Raw genomic sequence first — 12,317 nt, forward strand, 5'->3', positions numbered from 1 at the left:
CCTGCACGCTGCTCTACGTGTGCAACAATAATGCTGCCAGCTGCGACCTTAGTGAACTGTCTCCGTTGTTGACTTCTATAATCTAGCACAGCTAACAACTCCAGAGAGTATCGAGTCTTGACGAGGCACACGTCATACGGTCAAGTCGACTTACTCGAGTCTCAGTGCTGACATAGCCACCGCTTTGAACGCGGCCGGGTAGCCCAAAAGAAGGACAGCTTGGGTAAGGGCATTGGCCACCACGATCTGCCCTTTGTCTGACAAAGTTATTTTCATCCCAAATGAAACCGACCGTCTGTTCCGTCCACAAGCGAGTGATTCTGCAGAGAATCTGATTGATTGCAAGCTAGCAGAGATGAATAGGTGAGTTTGTGCTCCTGGCAATTGTTCAAATGTTATGTACTACAATCGACGGAAGTTGGAGGAGTGGCCCTATCTAGTGTTTAGCGGAATCCATATCTGCCGCTGGTTGGACGCGAGTGTCTGCTATATCTGATTAGTCTGCACATATAGGTGTACCAGATCTATAAGATGAAAGTTTTACTAACACATTCATCTAGCATAATCACCAAGACGTATGGAGTGACACCACCGATATCGACGGCGCCGCCAACGGAGGCGGAGATCGCCATGAACGAGAAGCTGATCGATGAGTTAAAACGTCAAGGTTCTTTCGAATCAGAAGAAGAGTCGCAGAAGAGGTAGGTTCTAGGGACGTGTTGGATAGATTCGTTGGAATCAAATCTAATTTTGCTACTCAGGATTGAGGTCCTCAATAAGCTGCAAGCGCTGGCAGAGGAATTCGTGAGGTCTGTCAGTATACAGAAAAATATGTCTGAACTAATGGCTCGAGATGCCGGAGGAAAGATTTTTACTTTCGGATCGTATCGTCTTGGTGTGTACGGTCCCGGTTCAGATATTGACACACTAGTCGTGGTTCCAAAACATGTAACTCGGGAAAACTTCTTTGATGTATTTGAGAAACTGCTTCGTAAACGCCCGGAATTGGAGGAGATAGCTTGTGTTCCTGATGCCTTTGTTCCTATCATCAAGATCAAGTTTTCTAGCATCTCTGTCGACCTGATTTGTGCTCGATTGGATATTCCCCAGATCCCTCTCTCGCTTACACTTGACGACAAGAACTTACTACGGAATCTTGACGAGAAAGATCTCCGCGCTCTCAACGGTACGCGAGTTACTGACGAGATTTTACGCCTAGTTCCACAGGCCATTGTCTTTAAGCATGCCTTGAGGGCCATTAAGCTTTGGGCACAGCGTATGGTTCTTCATTCATATAATCTGTTTAGAAATGTTACTAATTGCAATACAGGTCGTGCTATCTATTCCAACGTTATGGGTTTCCCAGGTGGTGTCGCATGGGCCATGTTAGTAGCCCGCATATGCCAGCTCTACCCCAACGCAATCTCGGCAACTATTATCAGCAAGTTTTTTAATATCCTCAATAAGTGGAGTTGGCCTCAACCGGTAATGCTTAAGGCTATTGAGGACGGACCTCTTCAAGTTCGTGTCTGGAACCCGAAATTATACCCAGCAGATCGCGCTCATCGTATGCCAATTATCACACCTGCTTATCCGTCTATGTGTGCCACCCACAACATCTCCGCCTCTACCCAAAAAGTTATTATGTCAGAACTGAAGCGCGGGGCTTCGCTCATGGATGAGATTATGATTGGAAAGAGGCCATGGGCGGATCTGTTCATTAAGCATGATTTCTTCCTCAGATACAAATATTACCTAGCTGTGTATGCGTCATCCAAGGGTACTGCTGAGCAGCAACTTAAATGGTCAGGTTTAGTGGAGAGCAGGTTGCGGCAACTGGTTCTAAAGTTGGAATGGATTGACAGTATTGAACTTGCACACCCGTTCGTCAAAGAGTTTGATCAAGTTCACTATTGTGCAGATGAGGACGAAGCTAAGCGAGTAGCGGATGGTGAACAGATTGCCACCGCTAGCACGAAAGAAGCGGATTTGGTGAAAACAGTTAAGGCAGAGGAGAAAGAGCATGGTGGCAAAGTTACTTCAAACGGAGACGCCGAAAATAAGGTTGTGGATGGTACTACTGCCAAGAAGCTAGTTGTTTACACCACTACCTTTTTCATTGGACTGGAAATCAACTTAGATCGTATGATGGAATCATTACATTTCTCTATTATTGAGTTTGTATCTGAACTGGGTTGTATGATACTAACATATGCCTTAGCTCGCCATAAGCAATTGGACATTCAGTGGCCGTGTAAAGAGTTTTACGAGATGTGCCGGACGTGGCCTGAGTACGACGAAGATATCAATTGCATTTGCGTTCGAAATATTCGAAAGTACCGTGCCTATTGTCCGTTGTCTGTTGTTAATGTCAGTACTGACCAGTCCTAGTTTCAATCTGCCCGACTATGTATTTGGTGACGGCGAAGCCCGTCCCGTCCGACAAAAGAAATCCAAGCGGAAGCTTGCTGATGTAGAGGTGCGTCAGCCGAAACGCGTTCATGTATGAGGTTCGTTGCGACTTGCTAGTCAATCGGAATCAGATAATGAACGTCTTGTTACGTTAGTCTTTTGTATGGCGGACTAATATTTGGTCTGTTGCTCGGTAAATCACGGGTCATTCCGTGATTTGCATTTGATTTGCATTTTTTTTCATATTAGGAATCTGATCAGAAAAGACAACGTCCGGCACCAATACAGGCATGATTGCAAGCACAGCAGAACACAATTGGTAGGATAAGTTTTGACCTTGTGCCGTCTTGTCGACAACTAACGCACATTTCACAAGCATTTTTCATTTTCGTCCGGGTGCGATAGTGGTTTGATACAGCTCCGATCTCAGACATGAGTTTCCTGGGTACTCAGATCGTGGCTCTGACCGCTATCATCTATATGACGGACTAACTGGCCTTCACCGTTGGGTCTATGGGTTTCGGCGTATTATTAATATCGGCATTTTCGATATTGTTTTATGACACCTGCGCCTAGAGCTTTATATTGACAATTTTTTTGAGTTTTGTATGTTTGATACTTCTTTTGCTTTACTTATACTGTTCCAAGGACTCGGGGACATGGAAAGAAATAAGGAAAAAATTTCTACAGCGTATGAAGTAGTCCTCGATTTGCACTTGCACTTGTTAGCTACTATTGCGACTGAATCTGACTTCCTTGATGTGAGAATCGAATCAGGATCGTCCTGCAATGCGGAGGATGGCGCAATAGTGTGTGCAGGTAAGAAAGCTAAATATCTTTCCAGTGATATCACCTCGAAAGTAGGTTGCTTCTCTTTTTTTCCCTTTTTTTGCATATTTTTTATCTTTGGTTGTCCAGTAAATTATATGGCGGATGGTAGATTTGTACTTTTTCAATATCATTATTGGAAATTTTTGGAGCGAGGTCTTGATATCTTTAGTATCGTACTTCTACGTACTTTTAGTCTTACGTCTTATCTATTGTACAGTTGAATGTATGAAACGGGTAATAGATTTCGTATACATCTAATCTTAAGACGTAATACATTGAAATTCGTATGTCAGTGAACTGAACCCATATATTTGACATCGTCGCTAAAATACACGAAGTGGAAAATCCGAATTTCCGTTAATTTGCCAATGCTCCATCCATCACTGCGAACTCATGTTCGTTACTATTATACATTCGCCTAGCCATTAATTGAATATGCATAAGCAGGTGTTCCAGTATGTTATAGTACAATTCCGTTGACTAGACGATTAATCCATTCCTGTGATTGCAGATGCGACTCATCGTCAGCCATCGATACCGCAAACCGGTAATAATGCGACGGTGCCGAGCTGTCGTTACGTAAGCTATCGTCGCCGTCACTGTCGTCGCTTTTTTCGCTCCGTGCACTATCGTCGTCGCTGTTGTCCGTTCGATGCGAAGTATTCATGCGTACTATGTTGGGATCCTGAAGCTCTGTCGATGAGGAATGTGAATTCATATGTTCAATGTTTGACGCGCGAAGCGAGCGAAGGTGTAAGAAGAGATCATTGAGATACACAAACACGTCGCCGTCAATATACCGAACAGAAGCCTCGGAAGGAAATTTCCATGCGGATGTAAGGTCTGGCAACTGACCGGAAGGCATCTCGATCATATCAATTGATATCCTCCGCTTCCTGCTGTCTCGCTCTGTTTGCGAATCTCGGCGACCGTGTGGGAGGACGTTAGAATCTACCAGAACTCGACTAATCCCGTATTCCTTCGGTATTAGTCCCAGTTCAAGGGGATATCCCTCTGCGTCCAGTCTGTTTTCTGACAGGATCTGTCCCCGATGTAAAGTTCGTCGTTGACGGCGATAATGCCGACAGATTTCACGGACGACTCTGCGAAAGTGGTAGCTCAATTTTACGTATTCCTCCTGCGAAAGAATTCGGATACCGAACACTGCTCCGTTGATACCCGCCGCAACTATAACATCCTCAAACTCCGGATCCGGAATGCTCGCGCCTTCGGCTGGAAAGACTACGTGCGGTCCGCCATCATCGATATCAGGGTGATCCCGAACGGGTACAAATCTGCCTATACGGAGACGCGAAACAGCTGTCGGCAAGACAAATTTGAATTGCATGCCCATGTTGGAGAAATGACGGCGTTCATCATGACCGTACAAACCAAAAATTGCGCGATCTTTGTCTGCGCCGACGACGAAGTTGTGTGCATAAACTTGATGGTGCAGCATACTCCTTGCAAGAGGATCACTACCTCGAATGTTAGCCACTTTCACTTCAAATGACAATCTTTATACGTGTAACACAGACCTTTCTACGAATACCAAGGCGTTGTTCCTGAATGCGAGTACAACTATCGAATTATTTCGAGTCGATGCGTATATCAGATTGCCATCAGACGACAAGTTCACAGCCGGACTCCGAATAGTGATCTCTGCCGGATTAGGGTCAAATTTCAATGTCTCGACATTTAGAGTCTTCAAATACACCTTACTACCCGCGGCATACGCTAACGAACTACATCCTTATTAGATTGCGGCCCTAATCCCTAACTCCAATGAAGGACTTACTACTGCTGAAACTGCGTGATTGCCCACACAGCCTCCGGCGCACTCCAACCAAATTGCTTCTTGATATCGACTTCCAGCGGTCTCTGCGAAACCGAAGAACTCATGGACATAACCGATGCAGAGGACGAAGACCTGGAAATAGGCGGTGAGGAGAGTTGCGCAGATGGAGATGAAGGTCCAGTGGGCGGAGTTTGAGCTGGCGCCGGCACTCGCTGCACGCGAAGTATACGCAGCTTGCCTCTGTCTCCTCTCGGCTGTGCGGGTTGAGTCGACGATGACAGTTGCTGCCGCACAGCACCTGATCCTAGTGCTAGGTATCTGTAGATTTTGTCGTTGACCTCGATCTCCCATTCTGCAAAAAGGAAATATTAGATAATACTCTTATCATGTCCTGGATACCTACCGCATAGACAGTAGACTTCTTCAGAAGAACTTAAAATCGTGCCAATAGGTGTGCTGTTCAACACCACTCTTCTATACGAGATGTGTTACCAATAACACGGCAAAGAAATGTCCGGAGAGCATACGTCACTGGATCCACAAACTGTAGTTGGTCTAATGTACCAGCTCGCGAGACCGCAAATGCTTGAACATGATCGAGATAGAGTAATCGTTTAGTTGTCTAAAGTTCCGATAGTCAACACAGGTTCACCGCTCACTCCGTGATTCTTGCCATACCGTATAAAAGCTACAACTTGATACGCATTCAATGGGATCTGCACCGATCTCCACGACAGTAAACCGATTCGACAGCAAACACACGAGAGTGTTTGTAAATGGCGAGAAATTCAGTGGGCAGAATGCGGTGATTGGTTTATCTCGGAGATCTTCGAAGATGACCTGTTCGGCATGCAACCAATTATGATCACTATGCCCTAGCTCAGCTCGCCAAAGCAAATCTGACAATACATATACCAATTCGGGACTAGCAGTCGCTTGTAGCTTCAACGGCATAATCCCCAGTCTGACACTCTTCTTGATGGCAACTGTAAAAGCACATTCGCTTGGATCTGAATCTGGTTGGATCTCTAGAATACCTGCTAAAAGCGTTCCGTTTCGAAGACCTATTAATACCCGTGTCTGGCTTTTGTTACTGGTTGTACATGTAACGATGGACTCAGGAATACCAACGTCTTGAGTTCGCAGGGCGTCTTAAGTACAGTTAATGGACAGGCACGGTCAGCGTCTCATCTACAATGACCTACCTTCCACCGCCGATGTTCCAGATAAGCCGAGTCTAGTATCCACGTTGCAGATATATAGCGCCGGCTTATGTGTACCGATTATGCATACCTGCCGCTTATCGACAGTGGCAAGTTTGAGTACCGATAAATCAGACTCAAGCGAGATGTAAGATGGTAGTCGTCGAATTTCCATTCCAGAAATGGAGTACATGAACACTACGTCTCTTCCTTCATAACGCTGCGATACTGCGGCCAATGTCCCTGTATCGTCGACATCTGCTAGTGACTGAAATAACGAGGAGCTGGACTCCTCACCGGTCGCCAATGGAGATTCCACTACGATCGCACTATTGACAATATCTGCCACTATTATTCTTTGTGAGGTAATTTGCAAAACACGGCCATCTGCAAGAACCTGAGCTGCAATTGTCGCCATGGAAAGATCAAGTGGGAAGGTTGATGACTGTGATATGTCTTTAAGAGAAGAGAAGGAGGAGTCTAAGGCAAGTAGCCGCGATTGCCATGGTAGCGATAGCAGGAAAAATAACTGGTCGCCATATGAGGCATGAGAGAATGCAAATATGTCGGTTGCACTTAACATTCTATTAGTACAGTTTCGCCCTTCCAAACACTTGATGAAAGTACCCTTTAAATTTAGGGCCACCAACCACGATCTGTCCGTCGACCCCATATCTGACTTGAGAGATGCCGCCCTCATTCTGGAACCCAGAGGTGACAAATAAGCGGTCTCGGAACGGGTCAGCCGTTTTCAATACGTGACAGTCGAACACCGGTGCCCAATTGTAGAATTCAAGAGACAGACGAGAAATCTGAGCGTGCTTTGAAAAGTCGATAGGCAGGCCAGTCTTATTTGGAGACGGTATGGAAGCCGGCGTCGGGGGCGGGATGTCGACCTATTATCGTTATTAGCAATTCCGAAACATTGATATCAACAATGGAAACTTGCAGTATAAATCCCACCCGAGCTCATATCGCCACCTGCGAAGACTAAGTCCTGTCGGCCGGTTACGAAATCTCCCTCTACAACCACGAACGCTGGTCCAATTGTTCCTGAAATTCGTGTGTAGTATCCGATTTCCAAGCTGTTAGTAGATGATATGGCGACAATGTAAATATCGCCATTATCGAATGCAACGTAGAAATAGTCGAGGAAATGTGCTATTTCTGAGTGAGAGATGATATATGCAAATGCTGGAATATTGTTAAGCCTCGATGGCTGGGGGAATGACGGATAAAAGTATGCGGTAGGCAAATGGGCGTTCATCATGACTATGGTCTGTCGTTAGGCGTTTCTATGGCTCCTGAACGTAGGGAAGAGAAACAACATACTCTCTCGTGGAAATGGCGTACTCGCCAGGGTCAGCTTTGCAGAAATCACGTCACTCGCCCGCATCCAGTGGATAGCGAGCTCCTTGGCTATAGTTAGCGACATTCAGTGCGACAATTCGAGCGCTACCCACAGTGAGGAATATTATACTGCTCTCATGCCGTATTGGCACCATTAAAATCGGTGTAAGGAGTGTCCCTGGAAGAGGCATTGTGCAGTACATTCCTATTTGCCGCAATGACCGATATGTCCGCCACTCATAGATGCCTAATTTCGCTATACCGCTCTCGCTGTATGTCGTTAGCACTGCCCAAGACTCGCCATAGCCACACTTACTCAATGAAAAACACAGCGAATAAGATAAAATTCCGTAAATTATCTTCGGTATACAGGAACTTGAGATGCAGGATGACGCCATGAACTTCTAACTGGTGAGATTTGGCTATATATCGAGTCGTTTCAGGCCCTGATTGTCCCAGTACTATTATTTTAAACAAGTTCTGATATGAGCTGACGAGAAGAGCATTGCCACTATGACTACTTAGCAATTCTTCGCGCATGGAGAATTTTAATCGATAACTTACAAGCGATCCGCCTGAATGTCTTTTCCCAGAGATTTAATCCGACTCGCAATATCTTCCACTGTGCTATCTGTATCCGAAATCGACGAAACGTCACTTATAGAATAGTCATCATCGTCGCTAGATTGATCATAGCTTTCATCTAGGTCCTGCTCGCGGTATCGTTTCCGTTCAATATTAGACACATCATCATGTAATCCTCTGTCGTATGTCAGCGTCCCGATAATATCCCGTAGCTCAATAATCTTGGCAATCATGAATTCACCCTGGTCTCCGCATGTTACAAATAGCGCGTGTCGGTCTTGGGTCACTAAGACTAACGTGTCGGATCCAAGGCGAGGACTGGGCTCTATCGCACCTGACCTTGGAATTGACTGTGAACGCTGCTGGGACGAGGATGTGGGATGATCGATATGCATAGGCGACGTCGAATACTGCGATAAATCATGCTGAACCGGTGGCCGAGGCTCATCAGGCATCGACACATTCAAAGTACCGGACGATTCGACCAAACTAGCAGAGGATGGAAGCACGGTATACGGAATAGTAGTTGACGACACAATTTTGCCGAAAGTCGGGGTCCGGTGCACTAGATCGAACTGGTACTCCATCTCAGTCGTACCCGAATTTGGTGAATTCGACGACAGCCCAAGGCTGTACAGCTCGATGCTCGATTCCTACGCCGAGTAGTTGCCAATTAGCCCCAACTTCAGACCATCACATTAAGCTCTCACCTTGATAAGCACGACACCATCCCGTCCCGTGCCAATTCTGAAAGGCAAGATCTTGAGCACGACAGGCGATCGCGCGACCGTACGCGACAAGGCCGCAAACGGATGCACCGTAGGCCTAGCCGCGATCTCACTCTCGTCGCGGTTCCCGGGATTCACGGGACCGGACATGGTTCGCTCGTGTTATACAGGTTGTAGGGTGGAACAGCTGCGCGGTTGCACGCGAGTTTGGTCGACAACGGTGCAAGTACAGAGCGCCGGTCAACTCCGAAGAACGAGAGCCTTACCGCTTGCGCCTATTGTTGAGCAGGAATCTAGTCACCTTGAACAAGGGAAGCAGACAACGATTGAGAAGCGCGTCATAATACGGTATAACGTCTGCACATAGAAGACGAGCTGCAGACGCGTGACCTTTGGTTTCGACCGGTTATGTTGGAGATAGAAGGGACAGTAGCAATAAGTTGGAGGGCGTCGTCGCGAGATAAATTAATTAGTTGAGTGGATGTATTGATCGTGTGCGTGTCGAAGACGTAGGAACCCAGGATGGATTGTGTTTGGACAAGCTTTTTGTTATGTCCCAATACTTCCTCCGAGACAAAGGAGACAGTCTTGTCATTACAGGCACAATTTTACACTATTACTGCCGCTCTGCAACACAACAATTAATGGTCTTACAATAACTCATTTATCGTACATGTCTCCCATGAGCATCAACATGCGCATGGTGTTGGCCATCAGGGAGTGCCTCCGAACACCGAGCAAGTCTCTCCCCGCACTAAACAACCTTTCCACTGCAACTTCGGAAGCTGGGATTGCTAAGTAATCCCTAGCCGCAGCAGCCATCCGCGGGTACTCATCTTGATGAGTACGCCACCAATTACACAGCCAGTTTGGATCTTGTGTCATTAACATTGACCACCGGACTATCAAAATATATGTCAATATCGGAGATAGGGCGACTAGTCGGACCTCGATAACGTGCCAAGTCTATGCATCAACCAACAAAGGCACAGTTTTACTATTCTCGTTGGGAAAAAGCAGGAAATGCGTGTCTCCGATATCACCGATGTGCCTCGATCTAGAGGAGTATTGACATAATTCGTCAGCCAACTGATTTCTGCCATTTCTTCTTAAGAATGGCATACGGAGTAGTTGTTGGTATGATTTGCATACTTAGTACGCCAAGCGAGATAAACGGACGTACTGGTAGCTACGTCGGGATGCGGACTGGGATCCCGGACTGGGATCCCGATCGAACATATGATGAAGGTCCGCCAAATATATCAGTTGGAAACCGGTTCGGTTCGTGATTTTGACCGGTCCCGGGTCTGAAATGACGAACCGGTCCGGTCCGAGCGCTCAAGTTCGGTCCGGTCTGGATTCTCGGGGGACCGGTTGGACCGGTTTTGTAAGTAAGAAACCCCAGAAAATTAGAAAGCACTTGATATTTACTTGATTATACAGGTGGGCATTTCTAGTATCGACATTCTTTGTTAAACCAACCCCCAGATTCATCGCTACAATCACAGTTTTCTCGATTGGTTCCTGTCTCGGGGTTAACCCCAAGGGTTAGGGTTATCGAAATAGAACATTTTGATGGGTGCTGCTGTTTTCATACATCACTTTTCTATAGTGAGAAAAACCGGTCTTCTCTAAACCGGTCCGGTTTTGAGTATTGTGTTGAAGAAACTGGTCCGGTCCAAGCTAATAGTGCCTACCGAATAACCGGTCCGGTTCGAGTCAGCGCTAGAATCCGGTTCGGTCCAGGGGTCGGGACCGGACTTTGCAACCGGTCAGATTAGCAAAGCTTCCCTTAGTGTGGGCTAGCCTTACTGTGACTGAGGATACAAAAATAACAAATCTACAATGACAAATGTACAGTACGTCATTTCTACTTATTACCACTGCTATTTAGCCTATTTTACCACTTAACTATATAACCCTCCTTGTCTTTAACCTAGAACCACATTCCTTGACTTTAATCTATCTAGGCTTCCTATCTTTTGTGCTACGGGTTTTCGAACTACAGTATTTCTATTTTAGCCCCTCTTACTTTTGAACTCGGCCATGACCAGATATACTTTCTGTACTGCTACTATAGCAGGCTTGATGTGGCTGGGTAGTACGGTGGCCGCGCCAGCGACGGCCTCTGTCGTGGGCGAGTTGTACCCTAACATCGTCGATACTAGCCACGCCTCATGGCGCGCCGCGCAATTCTTCCAGGGCTACTTCACCGCCAAGAGCCTCCATAGCCCAAATCTGTGGCTGCAATTCTTCCATCCCACTCAGGTGGGGTATTACGACGCCACTCTTGGTGAGGGATGGCCTTCGCGGTCTGCGGCAGCGAAAGTCTTCACAGAGCTCATGGAGGCCTGGCCGAAGAACGCTACTTCTTATCCCCTGCAAATATTCGGTGACACCACTAGCGCCGTGGTGCACAGCGTTGATACCCCAGGGTTATTCGGGGCGGAGATTCGTCAAGTCTCAGCAGTTGACTTTCGTGACGGCAAAGTCATCCGCCAGGTCGACTACTGGGACGGGCGGCGAAATCCCGTTATCAACGGTCGCAGCGCGAATGACCAGTACCCGACCGATTTGGGCTTGGATGCCGTGAGGGAGAGAGCAGCACCCGAAATGAACAGGGTCGCTCGTCAACTCAATGCTGCCTTCTCGGAGTGTGACGCCGAAGCTGCAACGGCACTGTTCAGTTACGACGCCGTTTTCGAGGACAATACCTTACGTACGAGGGAGGATGGGCAGCTAGCAATCAACCGGTACCTACAGCGGGCATTAGGCCACCTGCCATATGGTCCAGGCACAACCCTACGTCATGTCCTCGGCAGTGCCCGAGGAGGAGGCTACGAGTGGCAGACTGCCGGTCAGCCCGAGCGGAATGGGATTACTGCACTGGAATTAGATGGCACGGGCTTGATCACACGACTGGTCACTGTTTGGGATGGCTCCCGGACAAGTGACTCGGCGATACATGCGTTAACTGCGCTTTCTATTGAAACGTAGGTGGATGGTTTGTTGTTGGCCTTGGAAGGCACAGAAGAAGGAAATAACATTACCATATCTTCAAGGGTGAGCTTGCGGACATGTCGCACTCGACCATCCTGGATTTCAGGGGCAAAGGTCGTTAGTGCTCAGACATACTGTGCTTAGTCTCTGAATTACACAAGACTGGTGTGTCCTGCGATTTTTTTCTGATCGGCCCCATTCGCCGTAGAGAAAATTACGTTCACACTAAGTCGAAAACGGCTGCACTAGTAACTGTAGGTTAGAACCCACTACGGCGGGTATTACATCACTCATGGGCAAGAACAACCAGAAAATCATTTTTATACTACGCCTACGAAACACGGGCTCTAGAGGGTCCTGATGGCTTCTTTGACGGAGAGATAGATGGGCTGGGAAATGTTGCAATGGGGA

General features: G+C 47.0%; 5 protein-coding genes across 5 annotated transcripts; 3 read left to right on the forward strand and 2 right to left on the reverse strand.

The window, feature by feature from the left end:
- Window positions 1–630: 630 nt before the first annotated feature.
- Window positions 631–2,391, forward strand: POJ06DRAFT_239642 (Poly(A) polymerase central domain-containing protein; the record flags this gene model as incomplete). Its single annotated transcript, XM_056186051.1, has 3 exons — window positions 631–701; window positions 762–1,276; window positions 1,331–2,391. 3 exons carry the CDS (start codon window positions 631–633, stop codon window positions 2,389–2,391), a joined length of 1,647 nt encoding a protein of 548 aa, XP_056042221.1.
- A 402-nt stretch (window positions 2,392–2,793) lies between these two features.
- On the forward strand, window positions 2,794–3,512 carry POJ06DRAFT_141677 (uncharacterized protein). The gene has a single exon (XM_056184525.1). It carries the CDS (start codon window positions 3,021–3,023, stop codon window positions 3,462–3,464), a length of 444 nt encoding a protein of 147 aa, XP_056042222.1. The 5' UTR covers window positions 2,794–3,020; the 3' UTR covers window positions 3,465–3,512.
- A 1-nt stretch (window position 3,513) lies between these two features.
- POJ06DRAFT_141769 (uncharacterized protein) lies at window positions 3,514–5,439 on the reverse strand. The gene is made up of 3 exons (XM_056184526.1): window positions 5,042–5,439; window positions 4,782–4,988; window positions 3,514–4,721 (listed from the first exon to the last, which is right to left on the reverse strand). The coding sequence occupies exons 1-3, from the start codon at window positions 5,149–5,151 to the stop codon at window positions 3,704–3,706; spliced, it is 1,335 nt and encodes a 444-aa protein (XP_056042223.1). The 5' UTR covers window positions 5,152–5,439; the 3' UTR covers window positions 3,514–3,703.
- A 2,389-nt stretch (window positions 5,440–7,828) lies between these two features.
- On the reverse strand, window positions 7,829–9,311 carry POJ06DRAFT_142004 (uncharacterized protein). Its single transcript, XM_056184528.1, has 3 exons — window positions 8,889–9,311; window positions 8,158–8,831; window positions 7,829–8,104 (listed from the first exon to the last, which is right to left on the reverse strand). The coding sequence occupies exons 1-3, from the start codon at window positions 9,054–9,056 to the stop codon at window positions 7,906–7,908; spliced, it is 1,041 nt and encodes a 346-aa protein (XP_056042224.1). The 5' UTR covers window positions 9,057–9,311; the 3' UTR covers window positions 7,829–7,905.
- A 1,351-nt stretch (window positions 9,312–10,662) lies between these two features.
- POJ06DRAFT_141914 (uncharacterized protein) lies at window positions 10,663–12,122 on the forward strand. The gene has a single exon (XM_056184527.1). The coding sequence runs from the start codon at window positions 10,953–10,955 to the stop codon at window positions 11,901–11,903; it is 951 nt and encodes a 316-aa protein (XP_056042225.1). The 5' UTR covers window positions 10,663–10,952; the 3' UTR covers window positions 11,904–12,122.
- The last annotated feature ends 195 nt before the right edge of the window (window positions 12,123–12,317 follow it).

The sequence above is a fragment of the Lipomyces tetrasporus genome (genome assembly GCF_029532465.1).
Source record: "Lipomyces tetrasporus strain NRRL Y-64009 chromosome Unknown POJ06scaffold_8, whole genome shotgun sequence".
Lineage (NCBI taxonomy): Eukaryota > Fungi > Ascomycota > Lipomycetes > Lipomycetales > Lipomycetaceae > Lipomyces > Lipomyces tetrasporus.